The sequence below is a fragment of the Protopterus annectens genome, chromosome 1.part0 (assembly GCF_019279795.1).
Source record: "Protopterus annectens isolate FY-2018-M chromosome 1.part0, PAN1.0, whole genome shotgun sequence".
Classification (NCBI taxonomy): Eukaryota; Metazoa; Chordata; order Ceratodontiformes; family Protopteridae; genus Protopterus; species Protopterus annectens.
Window position 1 is genome coordinate 1,096,762,914 of NC_056725.1, and position 27,208 is coordinate 1,096,790,121.

General features: G+C 40.6%; 1 protein-coding gene across 1 annotated transcript in view; it reads left to right on the forward strand.

Annotated features, from left to right (window-relative positions):
• Positions 1 to 15,780, forward strand: part of ASCC3 (activating signal cointegrator 1 complex subunit 3) — a 4,485,173-nt gene extending 4,469,393 nt beyond the window's left edge. The window contains exon 40 of the mRNA XM_044069284.1: positions 14,696 to 15,780. Coding sequence (XP_043925219.1) covers positions 14,696 to 14,843 — 148 coding nt within the window. The 3' untranslated portion in view covers positions 14,844 to 15,780. The remainder of the gene's footprint in view (positions 1 to 14,695) is intronic.
• The last annotated feature ends 11,428 nt before the right edge of the window (positions 15,781 to 27,208 follow it).

Below are 27,208 nucleotides of genomic sequence, written 5' to 3' on the forward strand. Positions count from 1 at the left end.
CTATAATTCCATGCCTCAGAAAATATTTTCTTTGATGGGCAACATCATGCTCCCACAACAAAGGACCACCTTTCTTACCACCCCCCACCACCCAGGACCATCACCACAGACACATCAGACTATGCTTGGGGTGCATACCTGGATGGCAGGCGCATACCGGGCCAGTGGAAGCTGCAGCAAATCCCTCTGCACATCAACCAAAAAGAGATGATGGCTGTCCAGCATGCCTTGATAACTTTCAAGCCCCTTCTCTCGCATGCCTTGATAACTTTCAAGCCCCTTCTCTCCCCAGGGACTCCCCTGATCAAAACAGACAACACCACTGTGATGTGGTATATCAACAAGCAGGGAGGGACTCACTCCTACCCTCTATGCAGGCTGGCCATGATTCTTTGGCACACAGCCTCTGCCATGCAACTGCACCTGTTAGCACAATTCCTTCCAGGTTCTCTCAACTCTCTGGCAGACCAATTAAGCAGAAATCTTCTGGACCCACACAAGTGTCAGCTCAACAGAAGAACCTTTACCCTAATAACTCAGAAATGGGGCACCCCGAAGGTTGACCTCTCTGCCTTCCACACCAACCCTCAGCTCAGCAAATTCTGCAACAGGAAGCATCACTGCATGGCTTGGAAAGTGTATGCCCTGTCCTTCCCCTGGGTCAATCTTTTAGTCTCTGCCTTTCCTCCACTACTTCTCATCCCCAGGGTACTGCTCAAAATAAAGGAGGAAAAACCAAGGACGGTTTTTATTGCTCCAGACTGGCCTCACCAGCACTGGTACCACCTGCTGCACAGCCTGTCCCCACTGCCACCATGGCATCTTCCTCAGATTCCAAATCTCCTGACCTAGAGGGAAGGGAAATTCATGCATCCCCAATTGCAGACACTCAATTTGGCAGCTTGGCTTATTCTCTAACCCTGGATCAGTCTACCATCCTTTGTAAACAGGTTCTAGATGTTTTATGTGAGGCCCAGATGTCCTAGCACTAGAAAGCCTTTGGCTGACAAATGGAAAAGTTTCTGCACCTGGATCCAGGCTAAGGGAGCCAGTATGGCACAGCCCTCCCTCCCTCTCATCCTGGATTACTTAGCTGACCTACTAAGTGTCATGTTTAATCATAGCCTCACCTCAGGTTTCGTGCCCACTGAGTGGCGCAGAGCTACAGTTATCCCAATCCACAAGGGGGGATCCACCTTGGATCCCGGAAACTACCGTCCCATCAGTCTGACAAGCCTTATCTGCAAGGCCATGGAGCGTATTATCATGGAACTTATAAACAAAGACATTGGCAACCTTCAAACACTGGACCCCACCCAGTTTGGGTTTGTGAAGGGCCGATCTTGTCTCCTGAACCTGATTGACTTCTTTGAATCAGTCTCCAGAGCCATGGACAAGGGTAAGGTGGTCCACACAGCCTATCTAGACCTTGCCAAGGCCTTTGACACCATCCCCCACTCTGGAATCATAGATAAACCTACTAAGTTGGGCATTAATCCCTATGTCACCCAATGGGTTGCACTGTAAAAGTAGCCGACTCCAAATCCAGCTCCAGACAAGTGACAAGTGGAGTACCTCAGGATTCAGTCCTGGGGCCGCACTTGTTTGGCATCTACTTCTCTGAAGTACAGGTCAACACTAAGGGGACTCTGGCTAACAAAGTTTGCAGACTGCAAACTGGGAGCCATTATTGAATCCCCAAATGATGTGGATACTCTACAAAAGGGCCTTACAGAAACAGATGCTTGGTGCCAGAGCCATGGACTCAAGCTCAATGCCAAGAAATGTATTGTTATCCCCTTTGGGAAAAAACATGTATCCATGAATTACCATATAGGTGGCAGTACACTAAACACAGAAAGTGTGATAAGAGACTTAGGGACACAGGTGGACAGTGGTCTCACCTTCGATAACCACATCGCCACAACAGTCAGGAAATCCTTCTATGTGGCACACCTCATCACAAAGGGCTTTTCATCCAAAAAAAAGGAGGTCATTGTCCCACTGTACTCATCCCTCATTAGACCCAGTATAGAATACAACGCCCCATTTGGTATGTACCTCTCAAGACATCTGCAACAACTGGAAAGGCCTCAGAAATACCTCACTAAAAGAATCACAGGCCTAAAGCAGATGCCCTATGCTGACCGCCTTAAAAACTCCAGCTATACTCTGTCACATATCGTCTACTCAGAGGCGATCTCTGCTTAACATACAAGGCCATGTCAAACCCCGAGCTGTTGGACATGCTACACTTAAAGAAATCCCAATCCCTCAGAGCTACACGCTCCAGGGATCTAAACCTTGTCATCACAATAAACAAAACATGCTGGAGGGATAGGTTCCTGACCCAGAGACTCCCCGACTCTGGAATAGATTGCCCATACATGTAAAACAGAGTGCCACTTTGTCCTCTTCAAGAGGAACCTTGACGATTGGATGGGAGAAAGGAAATTCACCCCAGGGATCACGTCAGTCGCCCTGCGAGACAGGGGTCCAGGAAAGTAAATAATGTGGGAAGAAATAGCCAGGGAATTGTTATGGCTAGGCTTGTATAGGCCCTAGGGCTGATAGCCTAGTACCAACCTATGAACACAGTGGCCCCTCTTTCTCCTCTATAAGAAATCATGCCTCTGCTATCTCTGCTCATTTCCCCACTGAGCAGCCCCTTTTCTCACACTCTTTCATCAAACAGTTCCTAAGAGGGGCTAGCAACTTGAGGCCACCCAGAAGAGCACCAACCCCAGCTTGGGACCTTAACTTTGTGTTGGAAAAGCTCACCCTGCCCCCTTTTGAACCAGCTTCTTCTGCATAGCTAAACTTTCTGTCCTGGAAGACAGCTTTCCTTCTGGCCATCACTTCAGCCAGAAGAGTCTCCGAGCTGCAAGCGCTCATGGCTGTGGAACCCTTCATCATCTTCCATGCTGACAGGGTATCCCTCAGAACTAACCCATCCTTCATGCCCAAGGTGGTGTCCGGTGTGGCTCTCAACCAATCCATTCATTTGCCTACCTTTTTTCCTAATCCCCAGAACAAGGGGGAAAGGATCCTGCACTCTCTAGATGTGCACAGACAGCTCAGATTCTATCTAGACAGAACTAAATCCATCAGAAAGTCTGATCAATTGCTGGTTAGCTTTGCTACAGGGTCTGAAGGCAAAGCCATCTCCAAACAAACCATTTCCAAATGGATAGCACACTGCATCTATTTCTGCTACAAACAACATGGAAAGCCTCCCCCCAAGGGGGTCAGGACTCACTCCATCAGAGCAGTCTCCACCTCTGCAGCTTTTCCTCAGAGGAGTCCCCACCAGAGGCATCCTGGAGGCTGCCACCTGGGCATCTTTTCACACTTTTGCCAAACATTACCACCTGACACTCACCTCTTCAGTCTTGCAGGGCATCCTAGCCAGCCCCTAGTTTCCTTGACTGCCTCCACCCATTTCTTCACCTTTGGGAATCAACCCAAATGTGATGACTGCAACAGTGAAACACAAAGAACATAGTACAGTTGTGTACACTTACAGTAAATGTAGATGATCGAGTGTATTCACTGTTGCAGTCCTGGTTTCCCTCCCTCCATCCCCCTTTTTTCTTCTCTTTCCTTACAAGGGACATATTGGCATTTACTTTCTACTGGTGGGGTTCTTCCACCAGATCATGGCTCCTACTTGGGGGCTCCTGACAGGTTAGGGCAAGAAAAACTGATGTAATGGCGTTGGCTGCCTTACTTTATACTACTGACAACCTGACATCAGTCCTGAAGCACAAACAAGGCAAGAAACTAAATAAATCCAAAAACAGGTTCGAAAAACCAGCAACACAGTCCGAGAAAAGTCAAATAACACTATTTATTCCACTGTTTAAAGTGCTTTTCGTTAGCCTGATAGCAAACTTCTTCAGAAACAGTTGCAGCAATAAAAAACCTTCCTTATAAGTAAGACAGGTGATCAGCATTCACCAGTTGCATCACTTTGTTCTACTTAAGCAAACACACTTAAAAATTAAAGTGACAACTGCTGTTAACCAGTAATAAAACAACATTAAAGTATGTAAACATGTCTACGACAGTGACCACAATACACAAAGGTAAAAACATTAAAAGCTATTTTGTGTAACCCAACCATTGACAGAAATAATATATGTTTTTAACAAAATGTGACTCATCTCTGCAAGCTCTTTAGTTTGAGAATGCTACTAATTGAGCATGAGTCATTCAACCCAGGAAAATTGTAGGCATTCAGCCTCACTTGCCAGGTTAATTCAAGTTCTTCAAGTTTGAGTGGTCTAGGGCCACCCCTACTGTCATACTTGGCTTGATCAATGATAATAAATTTAAAAGCATGTTCTTTTAGAAATAGTGTGCTTAGCTAGCGCATTCTCCAGTTTACATTTATTCATAGCATATTGGTGTTCATAAATTCTGTCACGGAGCCTCCGCTCCGTCTTTCCTATATAGAAAGCAGGACAGAATGTATACCTAGCCAAGTAAACTACAAAAGACGAATTACAGTTGAATCTGCCTTTCAATTTATAAGTTGTACCGTTAACCTTAAATGAATTAGTGACTTCTACAAGTTTACAATAGTTGCAATTTTGACATTTATTCATCCCAGTATTCCATACTACTGGGGTGTATTGCTGTTATAAGAGAATTTTAAGGTTCTTCCCTCTTCTAAATGTTACTCTAGGCGTCTCACCTACTTTAACGTAAATGTTAGGGTACATCTTAAACCGGTCCCAATTTTTCTGTAATATGTCCAAACATGAGTAACTATGTGAACTGAATGTAGTGATGAAGGACAATGTGACATTCTTGTCCTCACTAACCAATGCTCTACTAGTGGTGTCTGAATATTCTTCCACTACATCGTGCATACTAGATGGTGTCAGTAGGGGTTTAGCACTAAGTAAAGGAATGTATACCCTATCCACTCTCTTAGTTGTAACCTCTTGGATAAGGGCATCCAAGAGGGGCTGTGGGTATCCCCGGTGCAAAAACATGCTTTTTAAAACAGCGCATTCATCAGAAAAGTCTTTGTCCAAACTGGTCATTCCAGAGGCCCTCACTAACTGGCCCTTAATGACTGACCTCTTTTGGTGAAAGGGATGGCTACTGGTGAAATGGAGGAACATATTGGAATACATGTTTTTTCCAAATATCCTTGCTACATAACTATTAATAGTGTAATTTTTCACTAGGCAAATATCTAGGTACGCTATAGTATCAGTGTTAAATGTAGAAGTGAATTGTAGGAAATGCGTAGTGCTGTTGAAATATTCCAGCACATACTATCTCGCTCATCTCCATTGATGAGGATAAAGATGTCGTCCAGGTATCTCGTATAGAAAACAAAGGAGTCACAACATGTATTGTCGTTAAACACGTATTCTGATTCCCAGTAAGCCATGACCAGATTTGCGACGCTAGCTCCGCATGGTGACCCCATTGCTACCCCTACTTTTTGCAGAAAAAACTGGTCTTGGAACATAAAATAATTGTTAGAGTACCAGATCAATAAGTTCCACGACCAAACTAATTTCCGCGGCTGTAGTGTTATGTATCAGTCCTGAAACGACAGCAACCAACGCAGAAATACTAAGCCTCTGGTATTCGGCCCGGCAGAGGGCTGCCCTGTCAGGGATAACCCAAATGTGATGACTGGAACAGTGAATGCACTCGAACGTCTACATTTATGTCTACATTTATGGTAAGTGTTTACAACTGTACTTTCTACAGCTCCGATTTCAGTGCCAGCTGCTTCACCCATGGCACAACAGACAGTCCTGAAACAAACCATAATTTCAGAACCCAGATCTACTTACTTGCCATCAGTAGATCCCTTCCTTGGACAATTGTCTAGTCCGTTTGTAGCAAGACCGGAGTCTCCTTCAACCTTTTTAATGCGGTCCACCAGAAGTCTTTTGGAACTGGATATTAGATTGGTAAACCAGATCTTGGCAGCCGGGATCTTTCTTCTTCTGTTCAGCCCACTCTTCTGGAGCAGGTATTTTTCTTCATCCACACCCAATTACTCTCCTCCTCTAACCTCAGCTCAGGTTTTAGAGCCTTTGGCTCCAACTACCTAGGTTCCTATCATTTCAGCACCAATTGTAATTTTGTTCTCAGTGCCGAAACTGGATCTGACCACCTTGATGCCATTGGCACCATCCAGTCCCCAGGACTGTATCTTTGCCATTGAGCATGGAGGGCATTTCTATGGAGACATCCGTATCCCTTACAGCTGTGGCGCTGGTGGACCCTTCCTCAGTTCCAATCTGTCAGGTGGGGACCTCAGGGTGGGGTGTGACCCCAGGTCCAAGTTTCAGTCTTGGTTCTGAGCTCCCATCCCTCCACAGGGGGTCCTGCCTTTCAGGCTATGGAAAGGGCTTTGGCCATTGCTTCTTCTCATGTGGCTTCTGGGTTATTGGAGTCTCCACTAGAGGCCCCAGGTTCTTCACTTCAGTCACCAACCTTTACCCCCAGACAGCATGCATCACAGTCACAAGACTTACCTTCTAAAGGTACTCCCCCTTCCAAGGCCTCTTCAGATGTACCCACTGAAAGCCCCCTTAGAAGAGATTGTGCAAGAGGAGGTACCTGGATTCTCTGTAAGAATCGGTCACAGATGGCATGGATTTTGATGAATGGGAGGGTTCCCCATGATCACCCCTGGAAGACATCTTCTTTAGAGACATTCTGGAGATCCTGAAGCAGAGGGATGATTGGAAGTCTAAAGACCCATCCTCTGAGGAATCTGTGTACTTGCAGGTCTTTGGTGTGTGCCTGTCTACCTCCTGGGTGACCCTGCCTGCTGACAATTTAATTAAGCTAATTGCTCAGCGGGCCTGGAAGGCTTCTGATTCTGTGGAACCAGTCCCCCAGGGACCTGGCAAGATTCTTACTGCTCTAGAGGACCAACCCCATTAGTCTAAAGGCTTGGTAGTAGATGCCATGGTGGTTGCAGCAGCCACTAGAAAAGAACTAGCTGAGGAAAGTTATACTGTCCACCTCCCAAACTGCAAGTCCAGGGTGATGGAGATTTGGGAAGCGGGTCTATGCGTCATCGACCTTGTCCATCAGGTCCTTGAACTTCTTGGCACATTTTAGTAGACTCCAAAGGGATCTGCTCAAGGAGCTGTCAGCTACCCTGGCAAGAACTGTAGCCGAGGGGGTCCAGGAAAAAGTAGCCTCCCAACTAGCTACCCTGGAGTTGATCTCAAACTTTTTTCCATGAGACTCATTGCACATGCAGCCAAAGGGGCAACCAGGTCATCAGCTTCAGGCTTTGCAATTTGGAGACATGTTTGCATGCATCTGTGAGAGTTTGTGGAACCATTCAAGTCTTCATTTGTCAATGCCCCCTTTGACAGGTCCTCTTTGTTTGGTCCCAAAGTTAAGGAAACTCTGTCCATGTGTGAGAAGGATGAAAAGATTTTGTCTGCTGTGGGTATACATTTTTCCCTCCTCAGCGATCCTATTCCAGGAATCAAAGGAGTGGTCAAATGAGGTTCATGAAATCCCAGAAGCCTTTCCAAGACATACGTGGCTTGGACTTCCCTCAGGTCAGAGATGGGAGTTATAGTGTAAGACTCCGTCCCAGAGGCAGGAGTGGTCTTCAGAATCAAGGTTCCAGAGATTCGTTCTTCATTCACCCTGATCAGTGCTCCTGAAGGGAGGCCTGATTGCTTACCTCTGGAAGCAGTGGGAGAAGATTTTCCTTGCACCCAAATGCCTGGCGACCCATAACCACCGATGCTTGTATGGTAAGGATAATTACCAGAAGTTATATAACTCCCTTCACGCTTTATCCGAGAACCCTTTCAAGACTCCCAAATGTGCCACCCAATCAGAGAGTTCAAGCAGCAGTAGAAATACAGAAGCTGCTAGAAAAGTGAGTCATCCAGGAAGTCCCACCAGACCAGTTACAATCCAGTTTTTACTGAAGATTCTTTTTAGCGCCAAAGAAAACGGGGGACTGGAGACCAATTTTGGATCTTGGCATACTACATAAATTTGTTCAACAAGCAAAATGCAGGATGGTCATGGTTCAGTCTCTTCTCCCTTTCTTAGAGTAAGATAATTGGATGTGCTCTATCGACTTGCAAGATGCATATTACCACATAAAAGTGGACAAACCCTTGAGAAAGTTTCTCTGCTTCCGAATAGGAGCCAGTCAATTCCAGTTCAGGGCGCTGCCCTTTGTCCTCAACACAGCCTGCTGGGTGTTCACCAAATGCATAGCAGCAGTCAGAGCTCACTTGAGGCTGCATGGATTCCGAGTGTTTTCCTATCTAGATGACTTTCTGTCCTCTCCGCTCCCTCCTGGCATCTACTGCAACAGGCCACGGACTTCATACTGGACCTGGCCCGCCAATTGGGCATAACAATCAGTGCTGCAAAATCCCAGTTAAAGCCCACCCAGGAAATGGAATTCATCAAAGCTCATCTTAACACTTCTTGCATTGCCTCACTTCCCATTCACAGGTTGCAGAAGATACAGATGCAAGTTCACCCACTACTGCGCTCAAACAAGATACCTGCTCAACTGATTCTGCAAGCACTGGGCTCCATGGCAGCTGCTATCATCTTAGGTCCATTAGCAAGATTTTACATGAGACTTCTACAATGGCTACTAGCAAGCCAGTGGTCTATCATAACTCACCCCATGGACCAGTTAATTTTCATTTCCAGTTGCAAGAATGATCTAGTCTGGTGGATGCATTCATAGGAGATTCTTCAAAGTCATCCCTTTGTCCTTCCTCAGCCCAAGGCCATAGTGACCATGGATGCATCAAAGATGGGGTGGGGGGGCATTATCTAGGGATGACAGTCCAAGGCACTTGGCCCCCCTCCGAGGCCAACCTGCAGATCAGTGTACTGGAGCTAAGGGCAGTCCTTCTGGCATTGCAAACGTTTCATTCTGCCTTACCTCTAGGGATGATAGCTGTTCATTCAGACACCATAACAGTGGTCTGGTACATCAACAAACAGGGGGGAACCAAGTCCTACCCATTGTGTCGGGAAGCCCTTTGAGTGTGGCAATGGGCCATGTCTTCCGACCACTTTTTGATAGCAACGCATATCCCGGGGACTTCAATGTAATTGCGGACAAATTGAGCAGATGCATCCTCATGCCTCATGAGTGGTTTCTGAACCTCAAAGTAACAAAGGAGATTTTTCTTCAGTGGGGCCAGACTTGCTGCAACCTGTTTGCCTCACCCCTGTACAACAAGTGCAGAAGCTACTTAGCCCTAAATCCCCCTCAGGGGGAGTCCCCCAGAGACAGTCTTCTTCACAATTGGCCCCCGGGTCTACTCTCTGCCTTTTCCACCTTCCCTCTCATCCCATTATTTCTCAAGAAGCATCTCAGTTGAAAAGCAAAGTGATCCTCATTGCTTCTTATTGGCTTCGACAGATATGGTTTCCCTTCCATTGGCCTCATCTACTTTGCTGCCCATGGATTCTGGATCCAGTTCCGGATCTTCTGTCCCATCCCCAGGGACTTAGTGTATCCTAGTCTTCAGACTCTCTAGCTAGGTTCCTCCACTTCCGATAGTCGCCAGGCATAATGCTATACCTTCTACCATGCGGCATATTTTGTTGACATCTCATAAACAATCCACCAGAACTCTCTACCTAAGCAAATGGAAGAGATTTTCTATTTGGGCCTCTGACAATGGACTAGACCCTTTTTCAGCACCAGTAGAGAAAATTTTGGAATTCTTAACTGCCACCTTTAGTAAAGGAGCCTCTGCTTGTACTGTCAGTTATTTTAGCAGCAATTTCAAATTTTCATATCGGATTTGGAGACTAACCTTTGATTTCTCACAGACCTTGCAAGGTTTTCCTAAAGGGTGCAATACGCTTAATGCCTCCTTTTAAATATCCTCTCCCACCATGGGATCTGACTGTAGTACTGCCATCACGGCACCACCATTTGAACCAGCAGCAACCTGTGATTTAAAGTTCCTTTCATGGAAGCCATTACTTCTTGTAACGATCACTTCCGCCAGACAAGTCTCCGAATTACAAGCCCTATGTTCTAAAGCTCCTTACTTAATTTTCCATAAGAACAGTGTATCACTCAGGACAAATCCAACCTTTCTTCCTAAGGTGATCTCAGATGTTAATATCAATCAGTCTATACACTTACCTGTATTTTCTCAAAATTTTCTAACAAAGGAGAGTACTCCCTTCACCTGGATGTGCACAGGCAGTTCTGGTTCTACCTAGATAGAAGTAAGCAGTTTAGACGATCTGATCAATTGTTCATATCCTATGCCGTTGCAACTTTAGGGAGGTCAGTGTCCAAGGTAACTCTCCAGGTGGTTGAGAGAAGGAACATCTTTAATCTACAAGAACTTGAATATGAAACTCCCAAAACCTGTCAAGGCACATTCTACTAGATCAGTGGCGACTTTTACTGTCTTTCACTCCAAAGCTTCCATGTCAGAAATTTGTGCGGCTGCAACTTGGGCTAAGCCTCATACCTTTATTAAGCATTACAAATTGAATATGGTCTCTGGAGGAAAGCATCTTTTGGTTCTGTGGTGTTCATTATGTCCTTCCATAAGCCCTCCCAGGATACAAGGTAGCTGGGGACTCTGTCCCATCAGTCAAGAACAGACGAAGATTGACATCATCAGATAGAAAAGTTATGTCTTACCATAATGTTCCATCTGTGTTGTTGATCTTCATCTATTCTTGCATCCCTCCCGCTAGCCCCCTCCTTCAGGTTTCTGGTGGAGTGATGTCCTGTCCTGGGTTCTTATTGTTACGCGTACCTTGGACAAGACTTCTGACCTTTATTACACTATTCTTCTGCCTTTAGCAAACTCGATCTGAGGTAATCTGGACAGGGGAATTATGGGTAGACTTGAAGCTCGAGAGATTTTATTTTTGGCTGATGCAAGTTATACAACTACCAGATCAGTTCTGAGGGTCGGAAATGAAACACATTAGTCAAGAAAAGATGAAGATCGACAACACAGATGGAAGGTTATGGTAAGACATAACTTCTTTTCTTGGCTCAGTAGTTCACTGCAAAATAATAATAGTCATAGTATTAGTAATGATGATAATAACAATAAAATGATAATACTTGTGGAATTGTTTTTATTGCAGTGGCTACCAAATGCATATAATAGATAATGCATCAGTTAAATTGAGAATGATATGGCAAATTCTGTGGGAGAGAAAGCTGGAGCCCTGGCTGATGTCCTGGTGACCCATGTTCATCTGGTGATTCCAGGTACTAGAGATATCAGCTAGATTTAAGAGGAGAGAGGAACTGCCAAGGCCAGCACACCCCTCAAAGGGCGTGAGGCAGTTTAGCCTGCTTTCCTATTCCCATCTGGTAAACAGGAGAAGGACTAACAGCATGGAGCAGCGAGTAATTTGTACTTTCACCTACCTAGCTGCACACTGCTGCTGTAACTGGGAGTCAGAATATGTGTGGAAGCACACACTCCACAAGGCTCAGTATTTTAGACCCTAGTCTGGTAGGACACCCATCACCATCAGCAAGAGTGGGGTTAAGGAATCCTACCCACTAAGATAACCTGCAAGTAGATGGCTGTCACCCCCACTATAGCTGTTAAGGCTTGTAGGATGGGTGGAATAAAAGATTCAGTCAGTCATTGGGGAGGATCTGAGAGTCCCTTGAGGAGCCCAAATGTTTAAAAAGTTCATCCTTTTCTAGCGGCTTGTTATTGTTAGTGGTATGCTGTTTATATTTCATAGTGTTTGTCTGTGTTCTACATGTACATCTTGCCATTTTATTTGAGTTATTCTTTTTTTTTTTTTTAACTTGATAAGACCTGTTAGGCACAAATGCCTGTTTTTCTCAGGTGACCCAGAATCCCTGGGCTGGATAAATGCCTTGCGCAGAGTCTTGCAGCATGCAGGTAGATACCGAGGCATACAGGACTACAGCTTAAAACAGCTAATTTGGAATGTCAAAATTTTTAAATATTTTCAGCTGTCGTAAAATGAGATTTAAAAATCCACTTTGTTACAAAAAAATATATATATATATATATATATATATATATATATATATATATATATATATATATATATATATGCAGCTTATGCCTTCAGTGGCTTCACTTTGCCCTGAAGCATTAAAGGAATACTCAGCTGTAAAATTCCAAAAGTCAATAAACATTGACAAGTAAATATGTGTACTTAGAAAACATGTACACACATAAATAAACAATTAAAATAAATGTTTCATACCCAGTTCATTATTTAAACCCTGTGACTGTAACATGGCTTATATAAAATATACCATCCATCCCCTTTTAATGCCATAGCTGAAACATTCAAAAGAAGCTTAGAATTCTGATAAACATAAATAGTAAAATACCTAAAAAAAAAAAAAAAAATCCAGATCATTGTTCTGTTTCTCCTTAAAATGCATAGCTGTTGGACAAGTTGCCATATTGTTTGTAATGTCTCATGTATTATTGTATGTATTTCCTTACTTGCCTTTTGGTTTGGCCAATGTAACACTTAACACATGGACAAATAGGAACACTCTTTACATTTATTTGTCATAACTTCATGTCCCTTCCCCAAAGTTATACTATGCACTACATGATACACGATGCTAAGGATTTTTTTATAGGATGTTTTAAGGTCTAGTTTCCAAAGGTTAACATCGGAATTGACAGTATGCCAATATTACCTCAGAATACAAGAGATCTGCTCTATAAAGGCTGGCATACATCAAACAAAATAAATATCCTCCTCCTCCTCTGACCAGTCTTTAGAATTCTGTCTTCCTTAATGGTGATGTATTCTAACCTGCCCAACATTCCATTCCAGTTTATCAATGCATGTAATTAACTGATCCTCTGAATACCCTCTTACTGTTAATATTTGTGCAGTATCATTCACTATTTCCTCAAATTCACTATCCTCAGAGCTCAAACCCCTTGCCGTGAGAAATTCATCATAGGGTATAGATTTAACCAAGTGTGGAGGATGTGCACTAGATGCATACAACGACACATTTGCTGCAGTGGGTTCCTAAATAAAGTGGATCAAATCTGCCCACTTTGCACATATATTCTAGTGTCTAAGTATCAAATACTTTCTAGCTGTAAATCAAATGTAAACAATAACTGCAAGCTGCTGTGAATTAATTCCATAAACTTATAAAACAGTTCTTGGGATCCCTTACCTATAAAAAAGATGTCAGCAATGTATCTTTTATATAAAAACAAAATCAGATTTTCTTTAAGGTATTCATCTTCATAAATTACTGGCTCCTCAAACCTGCCAATTAACAGGTTTTCCTAACTTGTCACAAATCTTACACACTTATCAGTTCATTGAACTTGTTTGTAAAAGGCATCACCAAAAAGAAACAAGTATTCACCAAACCAAATCTTAACATCTCTAATATTTCAAACACCCATTGAATCTTTACTAAGGTCTGAGAGCACTCAGTACCAAATCATGAGAAATACAAGAATAAAAACTACATATATAAACTTATAACAAAAACATAAAATTCTTGCAAGAAGCCCGTCTATGATGTCTTGCAAAAATGACATGCTATCCTTGTCATAAAAGTTCAAAATTAATACAACATGTTGTAACACCATATCCAGCACAACCCCTACCCTTTCAATGCCACCCCCCCCCCCCAAGACACTATTGGCCTGCCAGGAGGATAGTGCAAACTGTCACACACTTAAGAAGTACATAAAATAGAGTTAACCTTAAATTCACAACTAACGATTTCCTTTCTAACTTCTCAGTGACCACTTTCTTTTCTAGGATTTTTTTTTTTTTTTTAATTAAAATAGTAACATGTTCTTGAGTTTTAAATAAAAGATTAATATTCAGTACTTCATATTCACATGTTTGTTAATCTTAAACGCATTCTAAAATAAACAACTTTGGTCCTTGCTACTATGTTGTCTTCCTTGTTGGTTGGTTTAACTATCAATGACAAATCAGAAATGCTACTATTTTTCATGGGCTGACACGTTCACTTTGTTCATTTGTAATTAATACAGTGTTTAGATCACTTTAACATATTCAATTATTTCTTTTGTTACTATATCATAGCACACCGAAACTGATTTATTATTGAATGTAGGCACAAATTTAAGATTGGCTCATAAAGTTGCTTTCATTGTTGTATAAATTGTGCATGCACTGAAAGGTAACTTCATTATTTTCGATAACAAGGAGTTCATTGTCATACCTGTCAACTGTCTAGAATTTCGAAAAATGTCTAGATCTTTTGCATCATATTTTAGTCTGTTTCTCATAAAATTAGTGTTTATCTGGTAAATTGTTGAGAAGTGAAGTCACTAAATAATGACAAGCATTGGAGTTTGACTTCAAATCCTTCAGAAAATGAATGCTAATGTAAAACATGTTGTTTAGTCAACTTTGAGATTTTAACAGCAATGATCCCAAATTTTAGGCATTTTCCCCACCATTATTGTGGCTTTGCCCAGAATTCTTTTGCTAAGAGGTTGAGAGGTGCGGTCATTATATAATATTATCATATATAACACGTGGAATGTAATCTGAAGCCTTGTTTTGTGTTAAGTACATGACAAATAGTTGCCTTACTTGAAAAAGAAAAGGGGTCATTGGGCAAATGATGAAAATGTGTTATAACACAAGCATGTTAACCTTTTTGTAATTTGTAATTCTGTTTCAGATGTATCTACACATTATATTTGATGAGTGACAGTTATCTGGGTATGGACCAACAATATGACATTTATTTAAATATTATTCCGGCAAGTATTTCAGCACAGGTCAACACAGAGGTTTCTGATGCTGTAAGTGACCTGACCGTGGCATGATACATCATATATGAACCTGCTGAGTGGCACTGTGTGGGCCTTTTGGGTCACATTGAAATCACTTGATATTTGCCTTATCAGATGCAACTTCTGATGTCTGTACAAAAGAAATGGGAAGTGGCACCTGAAGCAGCCATTTGCACAGACTCGCCTATGATGGCGTCACTTAATTTTGCCTTTTGCATTTTTCCTCAAAGTGAAATATATTGTTGCTTTTATTATCCTATTGTCAGGACTTGGATTGGGATCAGAAACAACACAGGAAAATGACTGTTTATTGAGGTTTTGAAAGTGGAACATTTTAATCATATGGTGCCATGACCAAGCTATCTGTGATACTAAGCATCTTCATGTTAAAACTACTGAGTGGCACACTCCTTAACGTGAACACCTGTGATGGCTTCTATTACATCCTAGCAGTCTCCAGATGGATACTCTGTGGAGTATCACCAGTGATGTGTTCATAGAAAAGTGGAAACCCTGCTACTATAGTGCTAAATTGTGACGGGTGTGGGTAAGGGTAATTCTTTCTTTTGTTTTCCTACATCACTAATTGAAGACTCTCCAGATTCATTATCGCTGAATACCGAAGAAGATTTGAGATGCCATATTTGGCAGTTGGAAATAATAATAAAGACATTATAGTTGGTTCCAACTGTGTCTTAACACTGTACCATGGTTTTAATACTGACTTGAGTGATTTAAGTTTGGTGAAGCTTCAAAAGTATGACTTGTAACAGGGAAGTCCCTCAAAAATGAAAGCTGTAAGCTGAAGTGCATGCCCATAAGAACCTAGTAAGAAATGATCTTATGGTATTAAGTGTTGTAAAGAGTAGTATTTTTATATATTAAAAATACAGTCACAGAACGTCTCTCTCTCTCTCTCTCTCTTTCTATATATATCTTTATATATATGTATCTATATACACACACACACACACACACACACACACATATATATATATATATATATATATATATATATATATATATATATATATATACATATATATATATATATATATATATACACATATACAAACACACACCATTTTTCATATGTGTATGTGTGTGTGTGTGTGTGTGTGTGTGTGTATATATATATATATATATATATGTGTGTGTGTGTGTATGTATATATATATATATATATATATATATATATATATATATATATATAAATGTGTATATATACAAGTGTGTGGGTGAGCATATGTTTATAAATATAAACATATGTATTATATGTATAGGTTTCATTTCCAAAAAGTCATTCCACAATTTGCATCCCCCCAACACGTTTTCTTTTTTTTTATTGTGGTTATTTCCCCTGGTTCTCACACACACACACACACACAGCTATTACATTAATCTGATTAAACAATTTGGCCAGAAAATACCTACGATCTCCAGTGCTCTTTTTTTTTTCTCCTCCATGGTGGAACATGGAGGTCAGGTAAGGTGTGACATTTCTCCTGAAGAGGAAGTATAGGGTGCCCAGAAATGTATGCTCTTTGTATATCAAAAAGTAAACAAGTTCATTGAGCTCATAATGAAGAATTTAGAGTACATTCTGTTTTTTGTTTACAAATAGGTGATCTTACACATCCCAAAAGAAAAAATGTTTACATAGTTTGAAAGGAGAACTGCATCCGTCTGTACTGTAACAAATGGAAAATAATTTTATGTTGCTGTTTTGCATTTAAATTCTGACATTCATTTAGCAGATTGTTTTTGCTATCAAATACATTCTTTTTTTATAAATATCTCTTAATAGCTCATAGAAATTAATGCTGCTTTTCACTTTTTGAGTTAATTGTATCATTTGAAACTTTAAAAAAGCAACATTTAATATGAGCTGTAAAAAGTGCAATTCAGATGTGAAAAGACAATGTAAAGCAATTATTCACAGTTACAGTCATTTTTTTACAAGACCTCAAGGAAGTATACAACATAATCTATTTTTCAACAGCGAAAGTTGGTTTGACATGAAAAGAAAATGTACAGGGACAGCTATTTGATTTTAGAAATTGAAACTTGTAGAAATGCATTGGTAGTATATGAACTATATTAGAAAATGTGGGTGTTATTTTGCTCTGCCTAATGAAGAACTGATCAGTGTAAAATTGTAGTCCTCTTACTGGGCATTGCAATTCTGTTATAATGAAAATATGTCTATTTCATATTGGACCAGAAAGAATAAAATTGACACTTTCAAGGAAAAATGGATGAAGATGACTGGATTTGCAAATAAAGTAACCTTTGCTGAAAAAGTGCTAGCTTCCTGATTCTTTGAACTTAATGTAGCTAGACAGTGCACAATTATCTTTTTAAGTTTCATTATGCTTGTTTTCAAGTAATTTTTGTTTCTGAAAAAAATGTATTTATGCCGTTCTAATTTCTTTCTGAATATATACTGTGTTCAGAATAAAACTACATTGCACTAATTGCAAAGATTTTGCCTTTCCCAGACTTTGTCTGCTTGCATGCTTTTACTGCTCCTCTCTCTATGAGATGCAAATTAGCACATACTGCGATAGCCAGATAATTGCAATCCAGATATCAGCTCTCTCCCCAGATTTGCTACCTTCAGTGTTTTCACAATCAAATCCTGTAAAGCCAGAGAATATATCTGCAGCTATATTTTATAAATGTGTGGTAGTAGTAACATCATTAATGTACCAGAAATTAGTTCTAGTTAAAGTCCCAAGGAAAAAATTGTATTCTTATTCAGAAGATGTGTTATTGTGCATAATTTCATGGCTCTTCACCCACCCTACACACACATGCATAGAAGCATATAAAAATCACTTCCTTTAATTAGGCTGTGCATATCTTGCTTCATATCATCAGCACTTTTGAGTTAAGTATGCAGTTCACTTGTACTAGTTTCACTAAATGGGAAAAAAAGGAAAATGGCAACTTCAAAGAAAACCTTTCCCTTAAGTAGCAGTCATCTGAACTGCGAACTGCCAGACGTCACGCTACAAAAACTGTTCAGCTGACTAATGATTAAGGTCTCCAAAAATGTTAATTCTTCTGATCCTGGAGAATTGAGAACAGTTTCATAATGGGAAAAAGAACTACTTAATGTGACATTTTGCTTTATAGTGTACCAGATGCGTTCTTTAACATAAGTGTGAAATGTGTTAGCAAGTGACAACATAGTTTTACAACTTTCACATGTGCCCCACGGTTACAGGGCACAGGTGGAAACAAGTCAGCTACGGCTTTGCAATCTCAAGGAGAAGTCATTCATTTTTATATTATATTCTGCTATGAGAAGTGGAAACTTAAAGCAGTTCAAAAATATACAAATTCACTGTTGTACTTCGGTAGAACCTCAGAGAGAGTGGATTTTTTTTTTCAGATATGATATATTGGCCCAGTAAAATTGTGCATCTTGATAAAGATGACAGTATATGATGATCAAACAAGGTCTGTCTAGCTTTGCGGTTTATTATTTAATTACTGTGTTTTACCACAATACTAATATAGCGCATGAAGTATATCTTTCAATTGCCTTGATTTTCAGAACTTCCCTTATACTCCTCTGTGTGTGTATATATTTATATTTATATATATATTTTTGCTTGCTCTACCCCACATAAAATTCTGTTTTTTCTGTTAATCGTAAAGGTTTACTTAGTAATGCCTGACATTAGTGTTTTCATACTTACTGTTCAGAAAATTCAAGTTGCTGCAAAAAGTGTAATATTTAAAAAAATATCTCTGGTTTTGGGCCTTTGCCTCCCCCATTATTTTTTGCTTTGCACTTGATTCTTGAGTGAAGAAGCTGAGAGCTGTGACATGGAGCTCTGCAATTACTCATTTAAGAAAGGCAACTTTGTCAAGTACTTTCTGTCATAAATCAGTGAAAATGTAAACTTGTTAAACACTTCCCAAATGAGTTTACCTCCTTGTTTTCTGATTTCTGTGGAAACATTCCTTCAAGTGATAGACTTAGAATTGACTCACAGCTGTGAAAAGTAAAATCCAGTGTCTGCTGCTTTATTTAGTAAAGTGTATGCAAATGAGCAGAATGTGTTCTGCTTACACTGACCTTTGAAACCATTCAGGCCTTGCCAGTAACCCTCAGGCCACACCTGCTTTCTTCAGGAGGGCCATACCAGTCAATTTGATTTAATTTGTGAATACCAATCCAGTCATGTAGTTTGTTTAAAGGAAGATGGTAAGTTGCACTGCTTAACATGCAGGGAACATTTATGCCATATGCTTTGGAGGGCGCTGTGTTATAAACCTGTCCTTCCACCACATGTTATTTACATGTTAGTAAATATTTAAGATCCCTGATTCTAGTATTGCTGGAGCTATTGGACTTGAAGAATAAGAGGTTCAGGACAGTCAGGTCTCTAATGGTGCAGTACATGAATCAGCGTTTTCTCCTTAAAAGTCTGTGACACTGAATAAAGGGATAACGCTTCCAGCCTCTCTTCATGGTTCAGGGACTTTAGGCTTGTGATATTTTTGGTTAGGAACCTTTGGAGTCTAATTGTTTGATATGTTTAGTGAATTGCATCCCAAAGAGGGCAATTATACTCAATAATTGGCCAGATCAAGATCACTGCTGAGTATAAAGAGCTAATTAAGTCTTCAGACCATGATGATATTCCTTTGGCAATCATCTGGGCTAAATAAAAGGATATCTTGACAGCTGTCACATTGTGGTCAAAAAAGAAAAGCCATCGACAAAGTACCTAGATTCATGACTGCATTGCCATTTTGTAGTGATGTCTGTCTATATAATACAATGAGGGGAGGGAGTTGACTACCAAAAGTGATACTACATTTTTTTGCATTTAGTTTGAACCCATTTTTATGACACCAGGTTTTTGCTAGGTAGAGGTCTTGCTGCAGAATTTGAGAGTCAACAATCCTAGTTTACAGTTATCAAAAAAGTTAATTTTGCCAGAGGACTTGGCTCACTGTTTGAAGATCTGGGAATTTAATATCAAAAAGTTGACATGCAAGACCTGATCCCTGAGGGTCATCTCTGAAAGTCGCTTTCTTGCTTTCTGCTTGGGCATCTGCAGCTGGAACTGTATGGTTTCTGTTTTTCAGATGGTTTGCTATGGGTCAATTTTTAAAGCGAGTAGATTTTTTTATGATGCTAGCATGAGGAATGGGGTTGAAAATCTTGATTCCAACTTTCTACTGTATGAATGATCATTAGGATTTCTTCTCCTTTTAGATGAGTTGTATTGTTTTTTAAATAGTATTGTCTTATAAGCGTAGCTTTCAGTTTTCTTAGTCCTTAGATATTCTCAGGGCAGTGCAGTCATTGGTCTGAGTCATAATAAAATACCACCAAGACCACCGATCCAAGAAGTAAGCAAATTTAACTAAACACTTAGCATCTCGGCTTGCACAGCCTTCCAAGAGTAAAAACACTACAAAACACACTTTACTTAAATACAGCATATTATACAAGATAATTAATCAATTAAGCATACAATTTAAATCACATACTTCCAATTACATTAAATTATTAAATTGACTAGTATGCTGGAAGAAGTTAATGGCAGACTTGTGGACTTTGAAGAATTACTGGTTGAGCATAAAAGCTATAAAATTAATAGAGACATTAAGGATTGCAGTCTTGATAAAGCATTTCTTTGGAAAAGAAAAAAATAATACATCTTTTTCATCTAGAAGCAGAAGAAATAATGATAGCAATGATGTTAGTTGGGGTAAAAATGTTTCTGCTTCTTCCTCAGTTTCTTTTGCTGCTTCTGAGGAGGCAGATGTAATTGCTGGAGCTGAGGGGAATGTGGAACAATTTCCAGCCCTGCCTAAAGCACAAAATTCGAAAGATATGCAGAACCACTTTCGGAATTCCAGTTCTGCCAGAACAAACTTTAACAACAAAAAATGGGGCCAGCAAAAGAACTATAATAAGAAGGGACAGTACAACAAGAAAAAAATGCTGGTATTAATGTATTTTGTGACAATTTACATGTGTTAAATCTGTCCAAACATGAAATTTCTGATATGGTTATGTCTGTATTATGTTTTGGCCTTAAATTTATACCAACTGCTTTACCAAGAATGCATGTATTTAAAAGTGAAATCTTTTCTTTCAATAGAAAATTGCATTTGATGTATTACTTTAAACAAGGGGAGTGCCTATTGACTGTTATGAAAGTGGTGAGGATGATTCTTTTCACTTTACTTTGTCATCTCAGGAAGATTTTTTTGAGAATTACTTTAATGCTTATTGCCAGCTGAACACTGATGCTGTCTCTGTTAAAAGCTCTTTTATTCCACCTTTTCTAAACAGCACTCTGCAAGGATATTTTGCTACACTTAATTTTGAGGTTGAACAAATGTACTGGTCTTGCATAGAGAATAAGTCTAATATATGCTTTAACTTAACTAAGCAGCAATGGCTAGCCCTATGTGAATCTGGTAATGACAGAAGATGGGTGGTTAAACCATCTGATAAGGGCAACCAGATAGTAATCATGCATTTTACACAATATTTAGAAATGTGTTATAAACACTTGAATAATGTGGAAATTTATAGAAAATGTGATGTTTCTGATTGCTTTGAAGCTATTAAGGAATACCAACTTTTGTTAGACAAAGGTCTTAGGTTGGGGTATTTTACCTCTAAGGATGTGGAAAAGAAGTTTGGAGTGGAAAACTGCTCAATGGCAGTTTTTGTACTGTTTACCTAAAACACACAAAGGTCTAACTAACCTTAGTGGTCGACTTATAGTGTCTGCACAAAGGTACTTTTTGAAAAACATAAGTTTCATGAACATCTTAAGAAATATATAATGAGTACAGCTTCTTATATTAGAGATAGCCAGGATTTCTTGAACAAAATAAAGGGAAAGTTTGGAATATGGACATGTTTTGGCTCTGCCTGGATGTCAAATGTTTTTATACTAACATTAAGCATGAAATAGGGATTCAGGCCTTGTTCCATTTTCCGAAGGACTCTCCCATGTCTCATTTTTGATAGATTTAGTTATGTTTTGTTTGAAAAATAATTTTTTATGTTTAATGGAGACATTTTTCAGCAATTACAGGGCACTGCTTTGGGGGAGGCTTTCGCCCCCATGTATTCCAATTTAGTTATTGCTAAATTGAAGATGATTTTGTTTATAGACATGATTTTTTTAGATCAAAAGTTATTTTATATTTTAGATTCATTGATCTTATTTTTTTTAAGTCAAGGAAGCCAGACAGAAGCTCTTGGGTTTGTTGATGACTTACAGTGTAATACAATGGGCTTAAGCTTTGATGGTATACAGCTTGGCCCACAAGTGAATTTTCTGAATATCAGCTTAGATGGATTTACAACTAGTCTCCATAGGAAATTTGAACGTAGAAATTTAAATTTATATGGGAGTATTTGCCGCTCCAAACATTTGGTCAAGGTACTGTCTTATAATGAATTCTTACTAATTCATAGGCTATGTAACCTTGATATGAGCTTTGACAGAGAGATAGCAGAAGATCTGTTTATTAAAAGAGGCTATGATGTTCAGTTGGTTAGGGAAGCTAAACAAAAAATCATGGATGTGAGGTATTTTTCTAACCCTCAGGGATATTCTTACTATGCCCGTGTTAATGGGATATATAAAGTTGGTACATGTGGAAACAAATCCACCAACACAGTTGGAAATAATGGGGACCAGAAGAAAGTTTTCTTAGTGACAACCTATAATGTTGTAACTGAGAAAATAGTTAAAAAAGCACGTAGTTTGTGGCCCGTGCTCCTAAGGGATAACATTTTGAACTCTATATTACCTGACTTTGTGAGTATTGCATATAAAAGAGCTAGGAATGTGGCTGACATTCTGGTACATAACCAGTTTTGTTTACCAGATGTTAATGTTAGTCAGAATTTAAGCACAAATAAGGGCACTGTTCCATGTGATGGTTGTTCCATCTGTCATTATGTAGTGAGTTTCTTTCCCTATATTAATGGTATTAAATGTACAGCTAGGTATGAATACAGTTGTAATACAGAGGGGCTAGTGTATGTGCTGAGGTATGGATGTAATATGTTCTACATAGGGGAAACATATAGGAGTTTTAGGGTCCAGTTACAGGAACATATTAGGGACATAAAAAATAAAAAAAACTAGAGAGTCCCCTTGAGAGCCATTTCATGACAGCACACAATTCAGATCCTGATTCCCTTAGGGGTTGTGTTCTGGAAAAACTACAAGTTGGTAAAGGTGAATGTGTGTCTTTAAAAATCAAACTTTAAAAAAAAAAAAAGTCTTGATTTTAAAGTATGGTACTTTGGAGCCTCAGGGACTCACTCAGCAAGGAATGTAGTTGGAAGTATGTGATTTAAATTGTATGCTTAATTGATTAATTATCTTGTGTAATATGCTGTATTTAAGTAAAGAGTGTTTTGTAGTGTTTTTACACTTGGAAGGCTGTGCAAGCCGAGGCACTAAGTGTTTCATTAAATTTGGTTGCTTCTTGGATTGGTGGTCTTCGTGGTATTTTATTATTTTATTTTTTGTTTTTTTTTAAAGTTGTATTAGTCTGAGTCATGATGCCTTCCATCTTTTTTGAAGGTTTATATTGATTAGGAATAAACAGTGGACTGGGGATAAACTGCAGGTTTGCCTGTTTATCGATTCAGTTGATTCTTTTTTTGCAAAAAAAAAAAAAAAAAAAACAGAAAATTAACATAGCCCACTGAAATGACCCGTGTGGTGCCTGTTGCAGAAATGTCATACATTCTAACACTGCAAATCCAGAAGCAGTGCTGTATTTACTTATTTAAAAGGTAAGTGAACTGGACCACAGCAGTCCCCTTTTCAGTCACAACATAGTAAAAGTACACTAGAGACATCACAGACAAAAATTAAGATAATGTGACAGTGAATAACAATGAAATGTATTATATTATATATATATATATATATATATATATATATATATATATATATTTTTTTTTTTTTTTTTTTTTTTTTTTGCACACACACACACACACACACATAGCAGTACTAGGCAAAACTGACACAAATGTATACAAAGTACTAGTATTGCTCAGTAACATGCTGCAGAAACCAGGCCTGCAAGGTACTACAAAACAGTAAAGTAACTGTTAAGTTACAAAAAGGTTACAAAATGCACATGCAATGCATTTGCCTACAAATGGAACCATACGATCCAATTCAATTAGGCTGCAGATCCAGTGCACTTACACTCATAGTAGTTCTGTAGCTGCAATTTCAGTTTGGAGAGAAAAGGAAAATATAGGAAGCTGATGAAGGGCATCTGGAACAGAGGACCCAGCTGTGGGGTTGAAATGAGAACATGCTCTCTCAGTACCAGCAAGTGAGAAATTGGAGGTGTTAAGAGAGAGCAGTAGTAATGGAAGATCTTAGTAATCTCGATTATTTATTTATTGCTCCACACAACTGACCTTCATCTGCCCATAACTCCCTCTCCTCTCCTTGTTCACTGGGTCTACAGGACCCTTAGTTTCCCCTGGTCTTTATCCAACTTGTGTTGAAAGATTCAAAGCAAACTTCATTGTCATTTAGGAATACACATGTGTAAACCTAAATGAAATTATGAATATCAGCTCATCATGAGAGTACAGAAAAAGCATAAGATATAACAAATACAACATTAAGACATATCAAGTAAAGGAATTAATGACTATGCCCCATAACATAAGAAAAAAGGTAACCCCACCCAATGTAGTCGTATAAATACTGTATAGTAGCAGCATGACAGGTAAGATTGGATCTGAAGTAGTTTACTTCATTTGGTCTTCAGTCTGTGGGATACCAAATCTATATCAGATCTGAGCCGGCAACCTTACTAGCATCTGCTTCGAGCTCCAAGCTCCTCCACTTACCCATAATACACCTCCAGTACCTTCCAACCTCCAGATCTCATTTACTGTGACTAGCAGAAGCATCGTGATCTCCAGAGCTCCGGGTAGTAAGTGGGTGTTAAAGTCTTAGAAAGTCTGTATTTCTCTTCTAACTTTAGGTTAGTGATAGTGTAGGTTGCCCTTTCTCCTCCCCTTGCTTGGTGCATCGAGTGTTCTATATTTTAGCATTGTTAGCTTAGTTTGAGTAGTTTGTGTAGTTTGTGAGTGTGTTTGCTTCCCCTCCCCCCCTCAGTGTGAGAGTGTGGTGAGTGGGTGGGTGTTTTAGTGAGGAAAATAATATTTTTTCTAGTTGTTTTTCCACTGATACTATGGCTGATAAGCCAATGTTTAAAAGATGCACTGAGTGTGGTCATAAGTTATCCCCTGAGGATGGCCACACTCTTTTTGTAATGTGCTTGGGCATGGCCCATCTTAGTACAGACTGCACTATATGCGCAGGTTTTAACCCATGTGTAATCAAGGATAGGAAGGCTCAGTTGTACCTGAAAGGCTTCTTCCCTCTTCTGAGGCGGTTGCCTCGTATTCAGCTTTAACCACAGCAGCTGCTGTGGCCACCTCTCCTTCTCTTGCTTCTCCTCCCTCCCAGGCTGGGACTCAACCTTCTGTGCCAAAGCCTGTAGAAGCAGAGCGGAAAAGGGGCAGAGAGAAGAAGAGAGAGCCAAAGTTGAGAGAGAAATTCAACAGGTCTCTGTACCGTCCTTCACTGGTCAAGACACACAGGATCTGTGACTCTCCTTGGCGCCGATCTCCGAAGTTTTCCCCGGGAGCTGGAGGAGACACAGTCTACATCTAGGGCCTCGGTGCCCCAACCCGCAAGGTCGGAGTTCGTGGCCTTGTTGAGGTCCACCCGGTCCTTATCAGAAGTCTGCATGGATAAAATGAGGAGGTTCATTTGTACTGAGATCCAGATGGGGTTCTTGCCAGACCCCTCTCCCTCAGGAGGGGGAAGCTCGCTTCCTTTTTTTCAACCAATTTGTCCTTTTCTGATCCATCCACCGGGTTCGGAGTACACGGATCCGAGGATGGCTTTTGTCAGAGGGTCGACACTGACTGTACCTGCTTCCTCGACAGTGACAGCTGGCTGGAGTGTGTCGGATCTGACCAGCTCGGATCTGAGCCGCCCTCAGATCCAGAGCTTGTGTGTCAGATCCAAGGGAATAGCACGTTTTTCATCGGCTCCACCTTTGTTGGGCCAAGTTCCCTCTCTCGGTGCTTCGTCCACTTCGGGCCCAGCTCCGATTCTCTCATCGGACCCGGGGAGACCAGCCTCCTTATTGGTTCCACAGAAGGTTCGTTCTCCCTCGGCATTCAACGTAGTAGAAAGGGTTCTCTCCACAGGATCGAGAACCCTGACTGTCCCCTCAAACTCTGCCCTGATCCCCTCGGCTCTTTCTATGATTCCCATCATTTTACCAGAGGAACAGCCCATGCTCGAGGAGCTCCATACGTATCCCCGTGAGGAACCAAGTTGCTTGCGTGTTCCCCCTGGAGAGCCCCACCAGTGTGCCTTGCAAGCATACGTACAAGAGGAGGCACTTGGACACCCCCCCCCTCGAGTCCCTCACCAAGGATACGAACTTGGATGATGGGGAAGGTTCCCCCAGGTCACCTCCAGAGGATGTCTCCTTTGGAGACATCATGGAAATCCTTTGCCAACGGGAAGGTTGGTCTGCCCCCAAACCTTCTTCTGAGTCCGTGTTCCTGGAGGCTTTCAGCATGGGTCCATCTACTTCCTGGCTCCAGCAGATCCCTTGGTGGACCTGGTCACATGGAATGTGGGCATGGAAGGAGCCGGACACCGTGGAACCAATTCCCAAAAGGCATGACAAGATTTTGAGTCCACTTTCGGATTGACCAGCATGAAACAAGGGCTCCTTCATAGATGCTATGGTGGTAGCAGCAGCCACAAAGAAGGAACTAGCCCAGGAGAGTTCCTCGGTTCATCCTCCTGACCGAGAGTTGCGGATGATGGACCGCCTAGGGAAGCGGGTTTACACTTCAGCTACCTTTTCTATTAGGAAGCTGAACTACCTGGCCCATATCACGAGACTCCAACGTGACCTGGCAAAGGAGCTGGCGGAGTCTCCCCCTAAGTTCATGTCGCAGGAGGACAGGGACTCGTTCTCCGTGAGGATGGCCACTTTGAAAGCAGTCTCCAACATGTCCATGTGACTCCTTTCACATGGTTCTGAAGGAGCAGCTAGGTCCGGCGTGTCCATGGGTAGCAACGCCTAGCTCAGATTGTCAATTTTCGAAACCTTTCAAGGCGTCCTTCGCCAATGCCCCTTATGCTGGCTCAACTCTTTTTGGTAAGACCATCAAAGAGACGTTAGTTCAGAGTGAGAAGGATGGGAAGATACTGTCTGCTGTCGTGATTCACTTCTTGAACCCTCAAAGGTCTTTTTCCCAGAACCAGAGAGGGCAAAAGATGATGTGGTTCTGGAAGTCACAGTATTCCTCGGAC